The 26,076-nt window shown below is 35.8% G+C and overlaps 1 protein-coding gene across 2 annotated transcripts in view; it reads left to right on the forward strand.

The window, feature by feature from the left end:
- The window catches only part of SCFD1 (sec1 family domain containing 1), a 117,880-nt gene that overhangs the window by 57,643 nt on the left and 34,161 nt on the right, over positions 1-26,076 (forward strand). For both annotated transcript variants that reach the window (XM_058738727.1, XM_058738728.1), the window contains exons 15-18: positions 10,090-10,186; positions 13,913-13,983; positions 16,207-16,286; positions 21,731-21,793. In XM_058738727.1, the coding sequence (XP_058594710.1) occupies positions 10,090-10,186; positions 13,913-13,983; positions 16,207-16,286; positions 21,731-21,793 (311 nt within the window). The remainder of the gene's footprint in view (positions 1-10,089; positions 10,187-13,912; positions 13,984-16,206; positions 16,287-21,730; positions 21,794-26,076) is intronic.

Consider the following 26,076-nt stretch of genomic DNA (forward strand, 5'->3'; position numbering starts at 1 on the left):
GTAGATTCCTTAATGCCCCTTACCCATTTAGCCCATCCGCCCTCCCACAACCCCTCCAGTTTGTTCTCTGTTTGTTCTCCATATTTAAGAGTCTCTTATGTTTTGTCCCCCTCCCTGTTTTTATATTATTTTTGTTTCCCTTCCCTTATGTTCATCTGTGTTGTCTCTTAAAGTCTTCATATGAGTGAAGTGATACGATACTTCTTTCTCTGACTAATTTCACTTAGCATAATACCCTCCAGTTCCATTCATGTAGTTGCAAATGGCAAGATTTCATTCTTTTTGATTGCCGAGTAATACTCCATTGTATATATATACCACATCTTCTTTATCCATTCATCCATCGATGGACATTTGGGTTCTTTCCATCCTTTGGCTATTGTTGATAGTGCTGCTATAAACAATGGGGTGCATGTGTCCCTTCGAAACAGCACACCTGTATCCCTTGGATAAATACCTAGGAGTGCAATTGCTGGGTCGTAGGGTAGTTTTATTTTTAGTTTTTTGAGGAACTTCCATACTGTTTTCCAGAGTGGCTACACCAGTTTGCAGTCCCACAAGCAGTGCAAAAGAGATCCTCTTTCTCCACATCCTCACCAACATCTGTTGTTGCCTGAGTTGATAATGTTAGCCATCCTGACAGGTGTGAGGTGGTATCTCATTTGTGGTTTTGATTTGTATTTCCCTGATGACGAGTGATGTTTAGCATCTTTTCATGTGTCGGTTGGCCATCTGGATGTCTTCTTGCAGAAGTGTCCATTCATGTCTTTTGCCCATTTATTCACTGGATTATTTGTTTTTTGGGTGTTGAGTTTGATAAGTTCTTTATAGATTTTGGAAGTATATCTTTGTTTTAAGTGCATGTAAAATCCTTTATATTCTTTTAAGTCATTTTATTTAACACCTATGAAAAAGTAAAAGTGAAAGGTGTTATTATTCAAAGCTACACAAATTTTCCCAAATTTTGTAACACTGTTAAATGTGACCCTTATGTTCATTTGTTTACCACTGTGTGCATGTGTTTTGGATTTTATTTTTTAACTAATAGACTGTTTTTTGGAGTAGTTTTACATCTGTAGAAAAAAATGAGTGAAAAGTACAGAGAATTTCCATATTCCTCTTTATCACCTACCCCCCCCAGTTTTCCCTATTATTAACATTTTGCATTAGTGTGTGGTACATTTGTAACAATTCATAAGTGAATATTAATACGTTGTTATTAACTAAAGCCCATAGTTTTCATTAGGGTTCACTCTTACTGTTGTACATTCTCTGGGTTTTGACAGATGTATAATGACATGTATCCATATTACAGGATCATGCAGAAAAGTTTCACTGCCCTAAAAATCATCTGTGCTCTGCCTACTCATCCCTATTTCCCTTCCCCTGAGTTCCTGTCACCCATGTCTTTCTACTGTCTTCACAGTATTGTCTTTTTCAGAATGCCTCGTAGTTAGAATCATGAAGTATTTCAGTGTCTTAGTGATGTGAGTCTAAGACTTCTCCATGTCTTTTCATCACTAACACTTCATTGTCTGGATGTACCAGTTTGTTTATCCAATCAGTCATTGAAGGACATCTTGGTTGCTTTCAACTTGTGGCATTTGTAAATAAAGTTGCTGTAAATGTCCCTGTGAAGATTTTTGGGTGGATGTGTTTAACCCATGAGGTTGGTTGCTGGATCATACGGTAAGAGTATGTTTAGATTGGTAACAAAACTACCCACTGCCAAACTGCCTTCCAAAGTGGCTCTGCTCTCCACCAGCAGTGAATGAGAGTTCATGTTGCTTCACATCCTTACCAGCATTTAGTGTTGTCCATGTTGGATTTCAGCCATTCAAATATATGTGTAGTGGTGTCGCATTGCTTTAATTTGCAATTCCCTAATAACATACAATGTGGATCATCTTTTCATATGCTTACTTGCCATCTGGGTCTTCTTTGGTGTGGTGTCTGTTTGGGCTGTCTATTTTCTCATTGTTTAGTCTTAAGCATTCTTGGTATTATTTGAGAAAAAAGTCCTTTAAAAGATGTATCTTTTGCAAATATTTTCTCTGGTTGTGTGGCTTGTCTTCTCATTCTCTTGGCAGTGTCTTTCACAGAATAGAAGCTTTTAATTTTAATTAAGTACAGCTTACTGGTTTTTTTCTTTCATGGATCATGCTTTTGTGTTGTACCTAAAGAGTCTTCACTATATCCAAGATCATCTAAATTTTCTTCTATGTTTCTCCTATCTTCTAGGAGTTTTATAGTTTTGCATTTTACATTTAAGTCTATGATTCGTTTTTATTTAATTTTTGTGAAAGGTAAGGTCTGTGTCTAGATTGTTTTATTTTACATTAGATGTCTGATTGTTCCATCACATCACCATTTGTTGAAAAGACTATCCTTTGTCCATTCAGTTACTTTTGTTTTTCTGTCAAAGATGGGTTGACTATATTTGTGTAGGTCTACTTCTGTACTCTCTTTTCTGTTCCATTGATATATTTGTCCTGCTTTTCGGCTAGTAGCACATGGCTAAGTATTGTAGCTTTATTTTAAGTCCTAAAATCAGGTATTGTCAGTCCTCCATCTTTTTTCTTCTCCTTCAGTATTGTGTTGGCTATTCTGGATCTTTCTTGTCTCCATATAAACCTTAAAATCACTTTGTTGTTATCTACAAAATAACTTGCTGGTAGTTTAATGGAGATTGTGTTGAATCTGTAGGTCACTGAGAAGAGCATGGAATATCTCTCCATTTATTTAGTTGTTCCTTGATTTCTTTAATCAGATTAAAGATTCCTCATACAGATCTTGTATGTAGTTTGTTAGATTTATAGATATTTCATTTCCTTATTTTTAGTACTAATGAAAGTAGTATTTTTGCTTTAATTTCAGATTTCAATTGTTCATTGCTAGTTTATCAGAAAGCATTTGGCTTGTGTGTATTAACCTTGTATCCTGCAACCTTTGTATAATCACTTACTAGTTTCTAGAGTTTTTGTTGTTTTTTCTTTGGATTTTCTACATAGATAAGCATGTTATCTGTAAACAAAGATGGACTTATTTTTTTCCTTCCCAGTCTTTAAATTCCTTCTCTTTCCTTTTCTTTTTTAATTGTATTAGCTAGACCTCCATTATGATGTTGAAAGAGTGCAAGAGGGGACATCCTTACCTTTTTCCTACTATAGCCATTGACTTTTGTGTACTAACCTTGTATCCTGCAACTGTGCTATAGTTGCTTATTAGTTCCAGAAATTTTTTGTTGTTTTTTGAAATTTTCTACATTGACAATTGTGTCATCTGCAAATGAAGAGGTTTTTTTTTTCTTTATTCCAATCTGTGTACCTTTGATTTCCTTCTCTTATTTATTACATTAGCTAGGGTTTCCAGTACAGTGTTAAATAGAAAGTTGAGAGGGAGTATCCTTGCCTTGTTCCTGATTTTAGCTGGAAAGCATCTAGTTTCTCATTATTTGCATTGTTTTCTTTTTTTTTTTGAGAGAAGGAGAGAGAGAGAGAGGTAGACAGAGTGTGAGCCGGGGACGGGCAGAGAGAGAGAGGGAGAAAGAATCCGGACCAGGCTCCGGGCTCTGAGCTCTCAGCACAGAGCCTGATCCAGGGCTTGAACCCACAAACCGCAGGATCATGACCTGAGCCGAAGTTGGACACTCAACAAACTGAGCCACCCAGGCACCCCAGTTGCATTCTGTTTTCTGAAAGAGATTGTAGAAAATTGTTTTAATTTCTGACTTAAATAGTTGATGGAATTCATTAGTGAACCTACCTAGATATTATGCTTTCCGTTTGGGAAGATTACTCATTATTGATAAAATTCTGTAATCAATTCTATTGATCTTTTTGAAGAGCCAGCTTTTGGTTCCAGTGATTGTCTCTGTTGATTTCTTGTTTATAATTTCATTGATTTCTGCTCTAATTTTTATTATTTCTTTTCTTCTGTTTGCTTAAATTTGTTTTTTCTTTTTCTGAGTATATATTTTAAGAGTTCAACACACTGTTGGTATAAATTAAAACTAAATGCTTCTGAGAGTCATAGTAAAATAAGACTTAATATAGTTTACAAGTGCCCTGTAAATATTTTTTCTAGAAATATTAATCAATTTTTAGATTTCATTATGTTGCTAATATTTTTGTTTTTAATACTTCTCATATAAACATGTAAACATCACTTCATGTACATTTAAAATTTTTTATTACATAGATCACTTTAGTCAGAATTTATTTTTAGGAGTCAGTATACAATATAATTTGTAGATTAAAGTTGCATGTATATTCTAAAACAGATTTAAAGTAGCTTTCACAAATAGCACATAGAACAAAAATAATGAAATAAAAACTCGGTAGTTATAATGATAATTCTCAAATTTGGCTTTGAATTTTCAGGCAACCAAGATAAAAAAAAAAAAGAGAGAGGTGTAATTAAGTTAAAAAAACAACAACAACAAAAACCTTCTTGCCAGAAAGAATTTGTTTTTTATTCTTTTTTCCTTTTAATTTTTATTTATTTATTTTAAGTACACTTGACTCCCAGTGTGGGGCTTAAACCCAGAAATCAAGAGACACATGCTCTACTGACTGAGCCAGCCAGGCACCCTTTTTTATTCTAAACGAAGTGTTGCTTAGCATCATATTACAAAATACATTGTTCATATTGGGCATTATCTGGAAAAAATTGAGTGATACAATGATATTTTTACACTCACATTTTCTATAGCAACTTTAATGAAAGTCAAAGGTGTAATACTAATATATAATTCAGTGAGGGTGTTTTGTGAGTTTCCAATGTAGTAATGTCTAAGTTTATAGGGTCTAGAGTGGAAAGATTGCATATTCTTTAAATATGATGTTACTACTTTATTTAGTTGGTCTTTTGGTAGGAATTAGAGAAGTTGAAGTTACGTATTCTGATTTGGGCCTAAAATGCTAGAAATTCATTGTGCTTGGTTGAGAGAAAAATGCATCTATTTAGAAATAAGATAATCAAGTATTAAAATTGATAGGCTGTTGTAAAAAATTGAAGATCCTAACCAGATTCCTCACCCTGACAGTGCAGTGTCTATCACTGCATAGAAATGAGGTAGAGGTATAAGGATGAATTTTATTCAAGATTTCTAATTCACTCTATCATATGAACAAGTACTCTAGAGTAAATATATTCATCTACCTTTGTTGTAGAACACCTTCAAATACAATTTAATGTATCATCTGGTTTTTGCACCACATAATTTCTTAACGATGGCAGACCCATTCAAACCCACCAGTATAAAATGCAACAGAATACACACCTAGATAATGGAAAATACATTAACTTGCTATTTTGTTGTATTACAAAAAGCACTTGAATTTGGAGAATTCCAGTTATCTTGCAGGGAGGGCACAAGGCACACAATAATAAGTAAATAGTAACAAGGAGTTCATACTCTAGTAACCTACACCAACTGCAGACTATTATAATACAGTGTTCAAGTGCTGCCACCTGGAGGATGGGATATGTAAATACAGCACTAAAAAAATGATGCGGATTAAACATGGGAAAAAAGAACAGGAAAGGAAGGGCTAGGGTGTAGATGATCTTCAACTTAGGTATAGGTTATATCCTAAAAATATGGTTCTAAGTTTATTTTAGCTTAGGCTGTGCTTTACTATAAGTAAAATGTGATGCACAGACCCCTGTCCTACAAACCATATTTAATTCATTATGTAAAATGTTACTAATACTGTCTTTCAACAGAGAAGAGTTTATCATCCCATCTCTCTCCTGTGAGAAGTAGGAGAGGAATATTGAGATTCTTAATAGTAAAAGGAAGTATAACTCTAATCCCTTTTTGCCTTTACTTTCACTGCTGACTTGTGCTAGGTTATAGAATTAAGGCTTGGAAAAGAGGGAAGGTCAAGAAATACCACTCTATGTCCTCAACCAGTCGTAGACTGAGGTGAGAAATGAGAATTGTAACTAGCAGTGAGTAGGGAGTACCAGAATGGTGGTGTTTGTAGCTGGAATGTAAAGAATGGTTAAGAGAAGGAAAAATCCCCTGCAGTTGTAGGAAAGAAAAAGAAATTCATTTCATGCCCTGTATAGGTCATCTGACAAATGTGCTTCGGTAATAGATTTTCAAAAGAGAAAGTAAGAATACCACTTGTTCATCCCAGATGACTCTTAAGAGTTCTCCATTATTGTGAGTGAAGGGACAAGCTAGTTTTTTTAAAGGGTTCCCTTCTGTCCTTTTCAAACCTGGTGGGCTTTTGCAGTCAAAAAAGTTGTGTGTGGGGGTTATGTTAATTTAATATAAATGTTGGGGTAGTGTACTGAAACATGAAAAACATCAGCCTGATTTTCCAATGGTAACTCTGAAATTGGGAGAAAAACACTAGAATTTTTTAAAAATCACATTCCTCCCTTAGCCCTTTTAAAGAGATTTTTAAGAAATTCATGGCTTTCAGAGTGTATATTCACTGGATATAAGTTGTATTCCATGCATAGTCCTCTGGGTCTCTATAATAATCCTTTTACTGTTTATTCTTGATATTTATTGAAGTTACCAAAAATCTGTTTATTATCTTGACCTTGTTATTTTGTTTTATATTTTTAATTTGTTTATTTTTTATGTGACTATTGTTATCCAAATTGTATTCTTCTTTGAACTCATATTGTATAAGAATAATTAATCTTTGGGATTACAGAAGTTGTTTCTCTTAGTATTTCCTTTACTTCAAGAAATTGAGAAAGAACTTCTATATATTATCTATCCGGCCAAAATAACCTTTTGCCACATATAAATTACGTGTATTACCAAAAAAAAAAAACCCCAAATATGTACTAATTGACAAATATACTTTCTTTCATAAAGCATAAACAAAAGAAGCAATAAATTGTACTTGAGGAAAATATAATTTTCCCTACTCTTTATCTGTGGTGTACATTGGAGTCTGACCTGGATTTGAATCTCAACTCTCTACTACTTCTACTCTGGTAACCTTGAATAAATATATGTTTCTGTGTGTCTGTTTCTTCATCTTTAAAATGGGACTAATAATTCTTAGTTCATAGTGTTACTTGGAGAATTAAATGAGATTAAGTTAGTAGTTTTCAAACACTGTTCTCTGGTACCCTAGATCACTATAGAGACATTTAATGGGTCGCTTGTATCTATTTTATGTTTAGGGTTCTGCAGAAGATTTGATTTGAGAAAGAGGGTCCTGAGGTTCTCTGTTTAAAAACATTTGAAAGCCATAGCTGTAAGTAAAGTGCCTTGCACAAATAGATCCTGAACATATACTAGTTCTCATATTCAGGCTAGAAAATCTCCACTCCACTCTTCTCTCCTTCATGGGAATCAGTATATTGAAATGCTAAGTTAATTTTCTTTAATGCTTTATCGAGGTATAGTTCACATAGCATACAGTTAGTTAACTTATCTAAAGTGTACAGTTCAATGGTTTTTATAGTATTGTCACAGAGTTGTGCATTCACAACCAAAATGTACTTTTATAACATTTTCATCACCTCCAAAAGAAACTCCCTACCCACTAGCAATTAAACTAACTTACTTTTAGATTCTGTTTGCATTGCTTGTTAGAAATTTCAGTGTAAGTTAATACATGAAGACTTAGCAAAATAAATCTAATGTCTGTAGCTACAAAAATCAGTGAACCATGTTTCTTTTCTTCATTCGTTTGCAGGTACAGACATTATACTCCATTATGGCATTGAACCTACTTAATTTTACATATTAAATCACTAAAGACTTGGTTCTTTACATTTTTCACTCCTAGAAGTTCATCCGTCTACTTTTGTGTCTTCTAAAGATGACTACTTGATCTGTGTATGTCCTGCTTTTAGTTGAGGAATTCAACAAAGACCTTGTCAAGTACTTGTTATGAGCCAGGTGCTATGTTAAATTCCCAGGGTTAAACGATTAATTAAACACAGTCTAGGGAATTTACCGTTTTAGAAGGGTAGCATGTAAACAAAGGAGAGTAATATAGTATGAAGATTGTTATTATGGAGAGGTATGTAAAATGCTGATGGTACACACTTAAGGGGGTAATAAATTCCTCCAAGCAAAAAGGAGATTGATGGAGGGGCAACAAGGGGGAACGAATAGAGATTGAAGAGAGTTGCAAAGAAGCTGGTCCCTGAAGAATGAGTAGAATTCACTGCACAGGTAATAGAAGAGGAATGTATTCTTAAAAACTAAGAGAATAACCCAAGCCTATGCCTAGAGGACTACAGGTGTACACAATGTTTAATCAGAAGTCATTGAGGTATTTGATGTGACTAAGTGAAAAGTGGTGGGTGAAACAGAAAAGGTTGGCTAGAGCAGATCATGAGGGCCTGAAAGTCAGCTTAACAACTTATTTTATATACTTCCCCCCCACCCCCTTTCCAGTCCTCACTCTAGAGATAATTAGCCTTTACCAGTCTCATATTCAGTTCACATTAACATAGTTCCTACTACCATCATTTTAGTTCCCCCTGGAGTTATCTTTGACTTTTTTCACTACTTTGATTCCCATATCCATTCACATGTTAATTATTAAATGTGTCTCTTCCTTTCCGTTCCCACAGCCACTACCATGGTCTCTTTCCTAGGATCTCTTTTCCATTTCTTTTGTCCTTTTTCAAAATTAAAATTTTCCATTCCTAAGACTTCACCTCTTAATCTGTAGTATTCAAAGTAGCATTATACAGTGGTGAAAATAGTTCCTATGTCAGGGAGTCTGAAGAATATGAAGGACCCAAGGGTTTATAAAAAGGAAGACCCTTATAGGGTTTATTATACTCTTCCAAGAGTTGACTGGCAAGAGAATTCTCTGTGTACTGATGTAGAATATATTGTTGAGTTAAAGCAAGGAGCGGAATAGTATATTCCTTTTGTGTCAGAAAGCCGACAGGTATTAGGATATAGACCCTGTTTGCTTACATTTTGCATAAAGGAACTGGACAACTGTAGAAGAAATAGTTGAAGTAAATATCCATAGGAGTAGGGGTAGAAGAACAAGGGTGAGGACTGGTCTCAAAATACCTTTTTATGTTGTATTGATTTTTAAACTGAGTATTTCAACTATTTAAAACTGGCCTTGTGTGCCACTGTGGGAGAGTGGGATTGAGGGACTCTGATTTTCTGTTGCTTTATATATGAAACTCCTTATAATGAAACTATCATTCAGACTTCTCCACTCTGACTATGCCATGGTGCAGTTCGTTTCACTGAAATGAACTCTATTCCTGTCCCCAGTCACTTTGAAATCTCAAGTCAAAATTCATCACTTTCTTCTCTACAATGGGTTAACTGTTTATTTCGTTCTATCATCTTAGCTCAGTATATTTATGTTCTGTGTTTATATTTTGGTTCTTCATTGGTATCTCTGAGTATTCTAATTTATTTCATGAATGGTTTCTACTCTCATTTAAATTGTTAACACTTTCAATAGAAATCATGTTCTTTTCTCTTTTGTATTATTGAAGCATAATTTAGTAGATACTTGATAATGATAATTTGTATTTACTTTGGAGAATCCTAATATTTTAACTTCATTTGGATAGTTTTAATAAACAAATTTTAAATTGGAAAAGGGATCATATAGGAGAGCTAAGTTTGACTACTTTTCCATTACCTAAAACTTCAAAATATTAAGTAGGAAAATTAATGAGGAAGTTAGCTTTGTTTAAAAACCACTAAAAATAATTAGGGTAATTTTCTGTCCAGTTTAAGTTGAAAATGTGTGGATTTGTGCACTAAAAAAGTAAACATAACATGACCACCTGACATTAATTTGCATGGAATACAATTATTTATATGCTAATTACTAATAAATACAGTAATTGAGATTGGTGTGATTTTTATCTTTGCTAATATATGACATGCAGAATTAATTCTGAGTTTATAAGTCAGATATGGTAAAATAGTCAATCTGTAATTTTTTAAACTAAGTGATCAAAAGTAAGAAACTTGAAAGTAAATTCTATTAGTAAATGAACACTTATTTTTAAAAATTGATCATAGAAAATAGAAACTTGTAAGCTGAGAGGCCCTTAGTATGTCTTTATTACTTCATATAGTCTAATCTAATATTTATTTTGAAACAGGCAAGAAAACTAGATGTATATTTTGAATATGAAGAAAAAATAATGAGCAAAACTACTCTGGATAAATCTCTTCTAGATATAATATCAGACCCTGATGGTATGTACCATAAATTTGAGGTTAATGTTAAGTTTCAGAGCTGTTGAATCCAGCATGTTCAGTATAAGTAAAATCTGAATAGAATTATTATTTTTCCAATCCATGCCAATAATGAGATAATTAAATGAGCTAGTTTCTGTTGAGAAGTTCGTAGCATAGCAATTCCTGAAGTGGAAAAATGATTTGCATTTTATTTCACTGAACTTCTCTTTGATGGTATTGAAGAACTTGTTGCATTCATTTATTTAAAGTGATATATCTGGGGAAAAAAAATAAAGTGATATATCTGAAGTTCAAATTCTGCTGGTTTTAGGAAGACTTGGAAGTATAACATTCAAAGCAGGTGTCTCTAAATGATACACTTCTAATTACTTTAGTTTAACCCTAAAGCATTTCCCAAAAGGATATATCTAAAACTGAATTCTGTTTTAAATATTTAGGGACTTTACTTTTAAAGAAACTCCTTAATCAGTCCCTTTCATATTTACGTTTAACTAAATATTTGTTTGTTAGATTTTCTTAAAACAAGATATGACTCTTTGTACTTAGAAAATGTTATAATTTTTACTTTCAGTTATAATGATCATGGGGATCCACATAGGTTTTAGCCTCCAAAACTATCCAAACTTTAGAGACTTGTTGATCATTTCAGAATAGTTTTCAATTCAAATCTCAGTAAACTGCTTTTCCAAAATGAATAAAAAGTATATAAGCTATTCAGCTTATATTTTACATACAAGTCACTTAGCTGAATGATGATGGTTTTTGAGTTAGACTTCGGTATGACTTTTAGACTTTATTCCAAACTGAAAAGTAATAAATTCCAAATTGTTTGTAATTAAAGATTCTTTTCGCAGAAACTTCTCTAAGAAGCTTTAGGTTATTGCTCACACTTTTAAGAAGCTGGATTTGTAGTGAGAACATACTATTTTGGAGTTATTTGCACTTTACAATGAAAAAATGCAAAATATATAAGCCCATCATTTCAGAGCTATTCCTTATTATTTATAATAAGTTTTGACTAAAGTTGAAGCAAATGAATGTGTTAATAAAAAACTATCAGAACCTTTCTCTATTCTTTCCCCTTACTTTCTCAGTTTAGTTTTAAAGACATTAACTACAAGAGAACAAGGTAGGCATTCATGCAAAGTGGAAGTCTGGTGCCCTTTTAGCCCAAAACAAGATGTTGCAACCTAAGCAGGATGAGAAAGGCATCCACATGTGGGACAGAGGGAAGCATCAAAATCCCAATGGATTGAGCAGAGAAGCCACACGTGAAAGCATGGGCTGTAAGAGCTGTAACAGATTGAGGAGGGTGACTGTACACAGTAGCAACCCAGCGTCAGTCCAAGTGGGGTGAGAAGTGTGGCCAGGCATGTGAGCAAGTGTATTGCAGAGAATCAGAGCCCACATGGAGTGAGAAGACATCCATACAGGCAAGGGGATGGCTGCAGAGATAGGATATTTGTTATATACAGTGGACTGGTTAAAGAAGTGTATATGTCAGGTGCTACAAACGGTGCCAGGTTTCCTCTTGTCAGAGAAGGAAGAGAAAACAAGTAGAGAAAGGGAGAAAACTATACAAGTAGAGAAGGGGAGAAAACTATAATGAGCTCTATAATGTTGGATTGGAATTGGAAGTATTATAGTCTTGGTGTTTTCACTATATATTTGTCAGACAGAAATAAATATAGATAACATGTGCATATATATATATATATATATATATATATATATATATATATATATTCAGTCAACTGAGCAGGGCTGGGAGCAACAACGCCCTAGTGTAAAGATTGTAGCTTATAAATACATTTTCTACTAGGACTCGTTGGAGAAGTAGTTGATGCTGAAGATATTAAAAACAGTAACAGGCATCTACAGGCCCCTAAAACTCAGAGAGAGGGGAGCCTTTCTCTCCTGCTTTAGGAATGGTGGTCCTAAGAGCATACAGCAAGCCTGGTTGCTTTTTTCTTTGTCCTTTAGCTTCTTAGTCATAGTTGCAGGAAATGCACAATAGAACAGGGTAACTAAAGCCAAAGCTTTCTGACCGAAGCACCAGAAAGGGAAAGCCAAGGGAATTGGAAAGTACCAGGGAGATTGCAGAGAGGAAGGAGCTCAGGAAAGCAAGCTCATAAAGTTGTTTATGAATTCCTGGGCTCACTCCTGAGCTGCACATACGTGAATCTGATCCTAAATAGCATTCCTAAGACTAAGAGTTGAAGGGCTATATGATTTCCTAGTTCCCACAGTGGCCACTAGATGGTTGGACAGATCCCAGTAGCACTGCAGAAGGTTTTGAAAATAGAAATCAATGATGGAACCACAACCCACAGATAGCTGGTGGGAACTTTGGCCTGAACCCAGCCAGGCTAATTCCCTGCTAAAGCAAAAATAGCAGCTTTCTCCTGGGATTTAAACAAGACCCTGAATTTCATAACATAATATTCAGTGTCCAAGATACAATATTTATCTGTAAACATCAGAACTTTGGAGAACCCATCATTGATCTTTATTACCATTCTTTGCCATATTTAGGGAGTAAGGATAATTTGAGAATGGTTATCTGGATTCTAAACCATATAAAAAACCGATGGTTCATTAGTCACGTTTTAAAAAAATTTTCCTAGTTTTTATTCTATAAGAAAGTATAACACTGCCAAGTTCTTGAGTATTAGGACTTTGAAGTGAGAGTACATATTGTTATTGGTTGGTAAAACTGAGTTACCAGTGACCAGTGCCTCATCACTTTGTACCAAAGTACACCCAGTAACAGGGTGGAGAATAAATGAATTTCTCTGTAGTTTGGGGCTCTGGGTAGTAAGAGTAGCAGATCAAACTCAATGTGAGCAAGAAATTTCGATATATTATGTTTTGTCTTAGAATTTCTAGCAAATATATTTTGCATAATACAACAGTGTTTATTTTAATATATAAATGTATTCTTTTCTCAAATCTTATATAGTGATAGAATACCCTCAAGAAAGAGGAGACCTGTATATTTTGTGACCCCACTTTTGAGAAGTATTTCATACTTAGGTTTCATAACCTAACACCTAGAAGAACCATACAGCTGTTTTCCCAGGATAGTCTGATTTTTATATTTACTGTCTTTACATAATTAGTACTGACATCCTTTTTCCATCTCAGAAGTATACTGTTTTAGATGTGTGTGATTATCCTACCTATTCCGTTCTTTCTGAGTTTCAATCTAAAAGGTTCATCTCTTGGGGCACCTGGGTGGCTCAGTCAGTTAAGCATCCAACTTCAGCTCAGGTCATGATCTCTCGGTTCACAAGTTCTAGCCCCACGTCAGGCTCTGTGCTGACAGCTCAGAGCCTGGATCCTGCCTCAGATTCTGTGTCTCCCTCTCTCTCTGACGCTCCCCATTCATGCTCGCTCTCGCTCTCTCTCTCTCTCTCTCTCTCTCTCTCTGAAAAAAAAAATAAACATTAAAAAAATTTTTTAAAAAAGGTACATCTCTTATAGACACTTAGGAAGAGAGAATGAAGATACTCCCATATCCCATTCCTTTACTCCCACAACATTTAATCATTTTCCATATCTGTGTGTTACATAGTCATAATTAGAGTGCCTATAACCTTAAATCACTTGAAAGAACCACATTTTATCTTGTCATATTTATATATGCCTTAAATTTTTATATACTTGTGTTGACTATAACACTTAACCAGAATTCTGAAAGTTTTTTTCCCCCCTATGTAGCAGGAACTCCAGAAGATAAAATGAGGCTGTTTCTTATTTATTATATAAGTGCGCAGCAAGCACCCTCTGAGGTATGTCCTCTTTGTTTAGTTATTGGATAGAAGGGGAGATATTTGTTTGTTTCAAAAATAGAAGACAGATCACTGTGACCAAATAACTACCTCATTCCTTTCTTAAAAAAAAAAAAAACAATTTGTTAAGGCTGGTTCTATTTACTGCTGAGTTTTATAGCAGTATTTATTGTCACCAAGAGAACTGTCCCCTCATGAAATGTCTGATAACTTTTAAGTTGTTGGAATATGAATTGAATTCAAGTGCCCAAATTCTTATTTCTGGGAAAATAGCTATTATAAATGAAGTTAACCAAGTTTTCTATGCTTTTTTTAAGTTTGGCCTTATTTCTCATTGTGTAATGATCTTAAAAGCTCCATTTCATTAAGCTGTAGCCACTAATGCTTTCCACTGAATTTATCTTTAACCTAAAGTAAAAATGTAATATTTTAAGGTTATTTGAAAACTAATGTCAGTTATAGAACATAAGGAGTCAATTGGAAGAAAATACCCAAACTTCCAAATTGCTATGTAAATATCGCAGTTTAATTAGATTACACTTCAGATTTATATATGTCGTATGATTCATATAAAAAAATGAAATTGAGATTTTTTTAATATTGCAATCAAATAACTTTTATATCAATAAATGCCTCACAATTATTGGGAAATGACATATTTCCCTTTCTAGATTTTTTTTCCCCCTGGAAAAGAGGATTATGGATAATTTTGTTGTTTTCTTTTTCTGTGACGGGCCATCACTTGCTTTAGAAGAAAGAAAAGTTTATAGGTAATTAATTAATTGACTTTGAAGGCAAATGGTAATTTTGGTGTCAGTGTTGTTGCCAGGTTACAGACCTGCTAACTCTCCTGTTAACTCAGTAAAATTTTACTGGTGAGCAGCAAGTGTTCGAACTTTGGAGATGACACCTAGGATGATACAGTAGTTATAAACGTCTTTCCTTTGCCAATACCATGTATTTTTATAAGTCTGATAGATCATAACGCATTTTTTTGGTCAAAAATCTTGGTGTTAAATCAGTAAGCTAAACCCAATATTTGCTTTAGGCCAATTCTGCTTTGTTCTGGGAATACGTCTTTTATTTTAATTTAGTAAGAAAGTGTAGTTTTCTTTTTAGAAGCATCTCATACCTATATCTTAGAGGATTTTTATAGGTATGTATACATATATATTTGGCTTATATATAAAAAGGCTTATAGCCTATTTATAATATTTTCTTCAGAATTTTTTATTTTGAAACTTAATTCAGAATTCCCTTAATTTGACCACATTATTTTCATTTATTTTTGGTAAGGACTATCTTTTCATAAGTTTTAAGTGATCATTAAGAGGCTTAAAGCAAATTATGATTATTGATGTCAGCTGATAGCCCCAAAAATGCAAAATAGTGAACATCTCTGGTTGAAGGTGAGCTTTAAATTTCTGACTTGTAAGGGGCACCTGGGTGGCTCAGTCAGTTAAGCATCCGACTTCGGCTCGGGTCATGATCTCATGGCTCCTGAATTCAAGCCCCGTGTCAGGCTTGGTGGTGACAGCTCAGAGCCTGGAGCCTATTGCAGATTTTGTGTCTCCCTGTCTCTCTGCCCCTCCCCTGCTCATGCTCTGTCTCTCTCCTTCAAAAAAAAGTAAACATTAAAAAAAATTAAATTTCTGTCGTCTAAAATTTTTATAATGGAATCACTATGATGATAGGCTCCTATAAATTACAGGAATTCAACTGGACTTACTCATCAGGAAACAAAAAGAACAAGAAAGAGAAAACAACAGTTTAAAAAGTGTAAGACACCTGATACTCCATTAATGCATTTGGACCACTAGAGTGTATATGACAGGGGAAAACCTGAATCTGCATTTCCCCTCAGTCAGTATCATGCCCCTTGTGTTTCTGGTTCTGAAATATTCTTGGTCAAGCCAGTTGGTTCATACAGTGATTATCCTCAGGAAAGGCAAGTTCAAAAGTGGAGGAAAAATTGACTGACTCACTGAGGGATGACAAAGTACTGGATAGGTGATTTGGGAGTCTGTCAAAGGTAATTTTCATTAGATGTGATTTTTGTCTCGGGTGCTCACTCATATACTCAAAATATGACTCCGTTCTACTTGGGTGCCTGGAATTTAAACTCGTGCCTTTGGTCTGACTTTTTAATGAATAAAATAATAACAAAATGGTCTTCTCTTTCATGAAAGTAAAAATTTTTATATCGTTCTTTGCTTATTTCAGGCTGATTTGGAGCAATACAAAAAAGCGTTAACTGATGCAGGATGCAACCTTAATCCCTTACAATATATCAAACAGTGGAAGTAAGTTTTATTTTCTTCTTATATAAAAGAGTACAGTGGAAGTCCCAAGAAAATAAGAATGTTACTAAGAAAATTGAACAGTGCCTTAGTATTTTTTTTTTTAATTTGGTGACATAAATATTTCCCTATCTGGCCCTCTCTATCCACAGCTTAAAATTACAAAAAATGGTCATGCCTTTCTTTCCTAGAGAAGTTGATGTTTTCTTCGCTGATTAGATACGAGTGACAAAGACTGAAATGTTTTGGGTCAGCCATCTCAAAAACATCAGAAGAAAATTTTAATTTCACTAGTAGAGAAATGCAGATTAACATAGCACACAGATACAGTAAAGTGCTGTGCTAAGGATACAGAAAATTAATTGGTGCATTTATATTCTGCTATTAAAAAATATAAATTGTCACCATTTTGCCAGATGGTATAAAAATTTTTTTTAAAAAATCTTTGTGGGATGCCTAGGTGACTCAGTCAGTTGAGTGCCGACTTTGGCTCAGGTCATCCATCATCTCACAGTTCATGAGTTCGAGTGCCATGTCGGGCTCTGTGCTGATAGCTCAGAGCCTGGAGCCTGCTTCGGATCCTGTATCTCCCTCTCTCACTGCCCCTCCCCCACTCATGCTGTGTGTGTCTCTCTCTCTCTCTCAAAAATAAAATAAAAACATTAAAAAAAATTTTTTTTAAATCTTTGCATACTTCTAAGGTTTCATTCCAAAGAAGTAATTGGAATTGTAAAATCTTAGAAGCAACCAATCTCAATGTTCAACAGTAAGCATTTCCATAAGATAGAATACAATTGAAAATTAAAATTCATATCGTATAAGACTGACACTGGAAAATGTGTATATGATAGTGAAAAAATAGTTTACAACAAGTGACTTCTTTGTGTCTAGAGACTCTTCTACACTTTGGAAATATAATAGTGACCATGTGGAAGGCTCCTTCAGTCATTGAATTTACATTTGAGTGGAGGGAAAATGAATCAACAAATAAGCAAACAAATGAACAGAATACTGTTAAATGATACTAAGTGATATAAAGAAAATAACACCGAGTGATAAGATCTTAACTTGGGGGTAAAAGTTAAGTTTGTTGAGAAGATCAGGGAACGTGTCTGAGTAGGGATATTTGAGCCAAAACTTAGATGACAGTTTTTACATTATGATCTTTATTATCCATCCATCTATTTCTGTGTGTATTTGTATATATGAACATAAATCTATATACATACAATTGCATACCTTGACATATATTAAAATGTTAACAGTGGATAACTCCAGGTGGTAGAATTTCTTCCCTTTCATGTGCTTACCTTTATTTTCCAAATTTTTTACAACAAACCTTACTGTCAAAATATTTTTCTTTTTTTTTTCTTTAACGTTTATTTATTTTTGAGACAGAGAGAGACAGAGCATGAACAGGGGAGGGGCAGAGAGAGAGGGAGACACAGAATCTGAAACAGGCTCCAGGCTCTGAGCTGTCAGCACAGAGCCCGACGCAGGGCTCGAACTCACGGACCGTGAGATCATGACCTGAGCCAAAGTCGGACGCTTAACTGACCAAGCCACCCAGGCGCCCCTCAAAATATTTCTTAAAATGGGGTGCCTGGGTGGCTCAGTTGATTAAGCATCCAAATATTGATTTCGACTCTGGTCATGATCTCACAGTTTCGAGTTAAAGCCCCATGTTAGGCTCTGTGCTGATAGCATAAAGCCTCCTTGGGGTTCTCTCTCTCTCTCTCTCTCTCTCTCTCTCTCTGTCTGTCTCTCTATCTCTCCCACAGTTAATAAATACACTTAAAAATATTTCTTTTTTTGGGGCGCCTGGGTGGCGCAGTCGGTTAAGCGTCCGACTTCAGCCAGGTCACGATCTCGCGGTCCGTGAGTTCGAGCCCCGCGTCAGGCTCTGGGCTGATAGCTCGGAGCTCGGAGCCTGGAGCCTGTTTCGGATTCTTTGTCTCCCTCTCTCTCTGCCCCTCCCCCGTTCATGCTCTGTCTCTCTCTGTCCCAAAAATAAATAAAATTAAAAAAAAAAAAAAAATTTCTTTTTTTTTAATATTTCTTAAAATGATTGTTTTAAGACTATAAGATTGAATATGCTTTCCAAGCTCAACAGTATGCCAAGTTGTTAACAGTGGTTATCTCTGAGTTTTTGAGTTTGAGTGCTTTTTCAAATTTTTTTTTTATGATTTCATTTATTTTTTTAATTATTTATTAGGAGTAAACGAGTGGGGGAGGCAGAGAGGGGGGAGAGAGAAGCCCAAGCAGGCTCCATGCTGTTAGCACACAGAGCCTGATGCAGGGCTTAATCCCACGAACAGTGAGATCATGACCTGAGCTGAAATCAGGAGTCAGGCACTTAACCAACTGAGCCACTGAGGCACCCCTAATATTTTATTTTTAAGTAATCTTCTACACCCAACATGAAGTTCAAACTTACAACCCAGAAATCAAGAGCCATGCACACCGACAGAGCTAGTCAGGAGCCTCATTTTTTTTTTTTTTTTTTTTAAGTCATCTCTACCCTCAACATGGGTCTCAAACTCATGACTCCAAAGTCAAGAGTTATATGCTCTACTGACTGAGCCAGCCAGGTGCCCCTGCTTTTTCAAATTTCTTTTTATTTCACTATGTTCTTGTAATAAGAAGAAAATATACAATAGACCTCTGTTTAAAAAGAGAAACTGAAAACTGCTTTTTCCAATTTTTATAATATATGCCTTTACACATTGGCTTTGTGGCATATGTCATTGTTCTTTACATTATGATTTGTGGAGAACTCCTTAATCAAACATTTATTGTTGGAAGAGGAAAGCCAGTCTTGGACATCATTTTATATGGTTATAAAATACATAATTCCTAGCATTTTTCTTTATAAGAGTAATACAAGTTTTTTGAAGAAAATTGTATAAAACTCTGTTAGAAAGAAGGTAAAAATTTACCTGTAATATCATCATCCAAAGTCTACAGCTAAACACTGTATATCTTTTTATATGTACATTACATGTATTTTTTAAAATTTGGAAATTATTAGTATAGATACAGTTTTGTATTCTAGTTTTCCATTAACTCATTTTAGCAGTCCATTTTCTTAAATAATTATAGTGTTTCTTGGAGCACCTGGGTGGCTCATTCGGTTGAATGTCCAGCTTTGGCTCAGGTCATGATCTCACGGCTGGTGAGCTCGAGCCACAGGCCGGGCTTTGCACTGGTGGAGCCTGCTTGGGATTCTCTGTCTTCCTTTGTCTCTGCTCCAACCCCACTTTCCCACCCTCCCTCCCCGCCCCTCAAAAAGAAACATTTTTTTTTTTTTTTTTTTTTTTAAATTTTTTTTTTTTCAACATTTTTTATTTATTTTTGGGACAGAGAGAGACAGAGCATGAACGGGGGAGGGGCAGAGAGAGAGGGAGACACAGAATCAGAAACAGGCTCCAGGCTCCGAGCCATCAGCCCAGAGCCTGACGCGGGGCTCGAACTCACGGACCGCGAGATCGTGACCTGACTGAAGTCGGACGCCTAACCGACTGCGCCACCCAGGCGCCCCAAAAAGAAACATTTTTAAAAAGTTTTTTTTTAATAGTGTTTCTTAAATTTTCTTCATTGGTACTATTTAGTGTGTGAATATTGTTTAGCCATAAAAATGTGCCATGATTTATTGAATCCTTCCATATTGTTTAGATACAGTTCATTCTAGTGAAAAATAAGTATTTGTTGAAGGCAGAAATTCTAGTCTACTTCTGAAAACATTTGATTCACATCCTCCTTCCTGAACAAGGTTGTGATTTTTGTGTTTGGGATTTCTCTAATGGTATTTTCAGTGATTTCTGTCCCAGTTGAAATAGAGTGTTTTTAACATTTCAATTATCACATCTTAGTGATTTCCATTCCGTTTTTTACTCTCATATGATTTTCTCGTATTTATGTAAACTTTTTTTTCTTTTACAAAAACAATTGAAATAGTTAGGAATCATTATAAAAGAGTATTGAGTCACATAAAGTGTTTATGGTATGCTATTAAAATGTTACAAAACAGTTTTACAGTATATTAATTTTGTTTTTAAAGTATATATGTTATATATATGTGTGTCCAGGGATTAGAGGAATATACACAAAAATCATGATTGTGAGCCTCAAAGTGTTAGGGTTCTTTTGGGAGCATTTTGTGTCCTCAATTCTCTATGGTAAACATACTCCCAGTAGGAAAATATTTTTAAAAGCACATCTAAGTGCCATCTTTTTGCCAGACTTCAGAAATTGTATAGTTTAGTTAAAGAGAATTCTGGACACTTAAAAGATTTGAAAATAAATGACTACATGCAATTAGGTATAAAAGTGTGTGTTGTAGAAAATAACTCTTAAAAGGAAAAATCATTGGGTGATAGAATAGTTTAATGAAAAAATTGGTTTTGGGGCACCTGGGTGGCTCAGTTGGTTAACCGTCCGACTTTGGCTTAGGTCATGATCTCACAGTTTGTGGGTTCAAGCCCTGCATTATACTCTGTGCTGACAGCTCAGAGCTTGGAGCCTACTTTGGATTCTGTGTCTCCCTCTGTCTCTCTGCCCCTTCCTGGCTCGTGCTCTCTGTTTCTCTTTCAAAAATAAATAATAATTAAAAAAAAAAATTTTTTTAATAAAAGAAAATAGTTTTGAGCAGAGTCTTAAAAGGAAATGCACAATTTCTGTTGGAGAAGAAGGCAGTCCATTTATCCCCCTCAAAGGACAGCATGAACAAAGGCATATGTCTGGGAATGAGGGAGTATGGAATGTGGGGACTGATAAAGAGACTAAACTTAGTTCATGATTGTTCGTTCAAGGCAGCAAGTCTGTTTCATGTTAATGACCAGATATAATAAAAGGAAAAAGTCTTGATGTTTGGGAAATGAATGCATTTGTATTTTTTAAAGAATTTCAGGGGCGCCTGGGTGGCTCATTCAGTTGAACATCCAACTTCAGCTTGGGTCATGATCTTGCAGTTCATGGGTTTGAGCCCTGCATTGGGCTCTGTGTTGGTAGACCAGAGCCTGCTTGGGATTCCCTCCCTCTCTCTCCCTCTCTTCCTCTCTCTTCCTCTCTCTCCCCCTCTCCCCCTCTCTCTCCCCCTCTCTCTCCCCCTCTCCCCCTCTCTCCCTCTTCCCTCTCCACCCTGCTTGTGCTTTCTCTCTCTGAAAATACATAAACTGCAAAACAAAACAAAACAAAATCTCAGTGTTTCAGTACTAATTGTACTGTACTTGGACAACATTTTACATGATTACCAATCATATAGTCAACATTTATATAGTTGTTTCAGTGCTCATTATACTGAAACATTGTATTATATTCGTTGAAAGATGATTCTCTTTTCATAAATGTCTGCATAGTAAGTAAGAGTCAGTGGAGTTTTTAATACTGTGATGCTGAATGTTTGCGCTGATAATCAGTTTTTCAATATAGCTTTTTTTATTTCATAGGGCTTTTGCCAAGATGGCCTCAGCTCCTGCCAGCTATGGTAACACTACTACTAAGCCAATGGGGTAAGTATTTTTAATAATTCTGATGGAATAAGTCTGGTACTCCAGACCATAATTAGACTCTCAAGCCCTAAAAGCACACTGACACTTTGGGGCACCTGAGTGGCTCATTCGGTAAGCACCCAAGTCCTGGTTTCGGCTCAGGTCATGATCTCACAGTTTGGGAGTTTGAACCCTACATCGGGCTCTGCACTGATAGCATGGAGCATGCTTGGGATTTCTCTCTCCCTCTTTTTCTGCCCTTCCTCAGCTTGCTCTCTCTCTCTCAAAAAATAAACATAAAAAAAAATAATTAAAAACATAATGTTTTTCAAAATAAACATTTTTTAAAATAAAATGTAAGTTAATATATTTTACATGGTATGAGCTATTGGCTTCTTTTGCTTCCTTGTTCTTAAAACATTACATTTTTTTGGGGCGCCTGGGTGGCGCAGTCGGTTAAGCGTCCGACTTCAGCCAGGTCACGATCTCGCGGTCCGTGAGTTCGAGCCCCGCGTCAGGCTCTGGGCTGATGGCTCGGAGCCTGGAGCCTGTTTCCGATTCTGTGTCTCCCTCTCTCTCTGCCCCTCCCCCGTTCATGCTGTCTCTCTCTGTCCCAAAAATAAATAAAAAACGTTGAAAAAAAAAAATTAAAAAAAAAAAACATTACATTTTTTTTATTTTCAGAAGTTGTATGAAGGTTAAAGCTACTTTTATATCACTGTTGATGAGTAATACAGATTTGGAGCTAGGCACTCAAGACTTAGCGTCAAGAGAGATGTAGGCATACTATTAAATGACAGGGAGGAAATCATTTAATAGTAGGAGGAGGTCTAGGTCTAGGTCTGACTCCTGACTCCACAGAATCCTATAGTGTGCATGATTTTCAAAGTAACTGAACAAGGTAATTCTAACTACTCTTTTTCATACCATACTTGTTTCAAATTCTTTAAGTTTTAGAATAAAAGTGTACAATCCAGAGGAAAACAGTTTTATTCTAGCTTTACCTCAAGCTTCCAGTTTTAATGGAACAGTTTGCAAAAAGCAAAAACACTCAGCTAGGCAAGTGTTTTAAATGCTTGACAGAATGAATCCAGGTAGCCTCACCTTCATACAGTGCTGTGTAGGTTAGCAGTGCCTCGAGTTGCCTGGTACCAGGGAATTGCCTCTGAACTCTTCATTCCAACAAAGATTACTTTCTCTTGTTTCTGTTAAAGCATTTCCACCTTGTCCATCCTTTGATTTCACAGAGGAGTAAAGGCAAGATAGGGAAAAGGGAATTTATTTGGAAATTACTCTCATGTATTTAGTAGACTTTCCAGTTCCATATCTTAAAATCTTAACTGAATATTAAAAGCCTAAAGATTTCTTGTGGATTTCGTAGTTGAGGATTTTAATAAAATGTGTTGTAAGAAAATCTTGATGATTTGAAGGCTATCCCTAGCCTTCTGATATCATAATACAGGAATACCATTCTGTCCCACAAAACATCCCTTGATCCCAAATGAGAGATTGACTGAGCCACAAATATGTGCCCAATATGGCAGGTCATTTGTTGATGTTACTTTTGTTGTTAAATACTCAAACATTTCTTCAGAATTGAGGTAAAATTCACCAGGTATGTTATGCTTCACATTTTTATGTGATAGAGGTTATGTATTGTGGGGAGATTGTATAAACACAGGACTGGATCTAGCTGCTGTGATGTAGAGAATATAGTAACTTTTTGACTTACTTGTAATACTTACACCCATATACATTTTCAATATGTTGATGTGTTTTGAATTCCTAAAACAAGTTATCCTGATTTACTATCATTAATTTTATTGTTTTAATAGTAAGGCAATCAGGAAAGCAGGGAGTTCTCTCCAAATTGTAATTTGCCTAAAACCTATAGACATAGCTCAAAGGTATTGGGGGTTCAGTTCCAGACCACTGCAATAAAGCAAATAATACAATAAAACAACTCCAAATTAATTTTTTGGTTTCCTGTGCATGTTAATTACATTTGTACTGTGCTATAGTCTATTAAGGGTATAATAGCATTTTGTCTTTAAAAAATGTACATATCTTGGGGCGCCTGGGTGGCTCAGTCGGTTGAGCGTCCGACTTCGGCTCAGGTCACGATCTCGCGGTCTGTGAGTTCGAGCCCCGCGTCAGGCTCTGGGCTGATGGCTCAGAGCCTGGAGCCTGCTTCCGATTCTGTGTCTCCCTCTCTCTCTGCCCCTCCCCCGTTCATGCTCTGTCTCTCTCTGTCTCAAAAATAAATAAATGTTAAAAAAAAAAAATGTACATATCTTAATTTAAAAATAGTTATTGCTGGGGTGCCTGGGTCACTCAGTCGATTGAGCATCCAGCTCTTGATTTGGGCTCAGGTAATGGTATCACCGTTCATGGGATCAAACCCTGCTTCAGGCTCAATGCTGATAGTGTGGAGCCTGCTTGGGATTCTCTCTCCTGTCTTTCTGCCCTCACCCACCCTCTCTCCTCCCCGTGTGCATGCGCCCTCTCCCTAAATAAATAAATAAACATTTTTTTAAATGAGGCTTTTTAATAGTTTGTTGCTAAAAAATGATAACCATCATCTGAACTTTCAGTAATCTTTTTGTTGGTCGAGAGTCTTGCCATGATATTGATGGTTGCTGACTGCTCAGGATGGTGGTTCGTGAAGGTTGGGGTGGCTGCGTCCTGTTAAAATAAGACAATGGTGAGGTTTATTGCATCAATGGACTGTTCCTTTACAAACGATTTCTCTGTAACCACGCATGCAGCTTGATCGCATTTACTTGTAGTAGAACTTCTTTCAAAATTGGAGTCAGTCCCTCAAACCCTGCAACTGTTTTGTCAACAAAATTTATGGAATATTCTAAATCCTTTGTTGTCATTTCAGCAGTCTTCACTGGGAGTAGATTCATTCCCAAGAAACTACTTTCTTTGCCCTTCTACAAGCAACAACTCCTCATTCACTAAAGTTGTATCATGAGATTACAGCAATTCAGTCCTATCCTCAGGCTCTTCTAATTCTAGTTCTCTGTATCCACCACATCTGCAGTTACTTCCTCCCTTGAAGTCCTGAACCCCTTAAAGTTATCTATGAGGGTTTTAGTCAACTTACTCCAAACTTTTTTTCATGATGATAGTTTGACCTCTTACCATGAATTGTGAATGTTCTTACTGGCATCTAGAATGGTAAATCCTTTGTAGAAGATTTTCAGTTTAGTTTGCCCAGATCCATCAGAGCAATCACTATCTGTAACAGTTACATAGCCTTACAAAATGTATTTCTTTAATCAGAAGGCTTGAAAGTCAGGATTATTCCTTGATCCATGGGCTGCAGAATGGATAAGTTTTTAGCAGTCATGAAAACAACATTAACTTCAGCGTACATCTCCATCAGAGCTCTTGAGTAACCAGGTGTGTTGGCAGTGGGCAGTAATATTTGAAAAGGTGTCTTTTTTTCTGAGCAGTAGGTTTCAACACTGGGCTTAAAATATTCAGTAAATCATGCAAACAGATGTGCTGTCATCCAGGCTTTGTTCTATTTCTAGAACACAGCAAAGGAGATGTAACATAATTCTTAAGGGGTAATTCTTAGGGATTTTCAGAATGGTAAATTAGCATTGGCTTCAATTTAAAGTCCTCAGCTGCAATAGCCCTTAATAAGAGTCCTTGAAGTTTTGAAGCCAATTGAAGCCAAGTCTTGACTTCTTCTAGCTGTGTAAGTGCTGGATGGCATCTTCTTCCAGTAGAAGAAAACTGTTTAGTGTAGCCACCTTCATTCATTACCTTAGCTATATCTGGATAACTTGCTGCAACTCCTCCATCAGCTCTTGTGTCACCCTGCACTTACCTTACAGAGATGGCTTCCTTCCTTTTTTTTTTTAATTTTTTTATTTTTTTTAAATATGAAATTTATTGTCAGATTGGTTTCCATACAACACCCAGTGCTCCTCCCAACAGGTGCCCTCCTCAATGCCCATCACCCCCCCCCCCCCCCATCAACCCTCAGTTTGTTCTCAGTTTTTAACAGTCTCTTATGTTTTGGCTCCCTCCCTCTCTAACCTTTTTTTTTTTTTTCCTTCCCCTCCCCCATGGCCTTCTGTTAAGTTTCTCAGTGGCTTCCTTCCTTAAACCTTATGAGCCAACCTCTGCCAGCTTCAAATTTTTCTTTTTTCTCTCTCAGCCTTCGTAGAATTGGAGAGAGTTAGGGCGTTGCTCTGGATTAGGCTTTAGCTGAAGGGAATTTTGTGGCTGGCTTGATCTATCCATAGTACTCTAACTTTTTCCTTATCAGCATTAAGTCTGTT

The sequence above is a fragment of the Neofelis nebulosa genome, chromosome 7, assembly GCF_028018385.1.
Source record: "Neofelis nebulosa isolate mNeoNeb1 chromosome 7, mNeoNeb1.pri, whole genome shotgun sequence".
In the NCBI taxonomy this organism is placed as follows: Eukaryota; Metazoa; Chordata; class Mammalia; order Carnivora; family Felidae; genus Neofelis; species Neofelis nebulosa.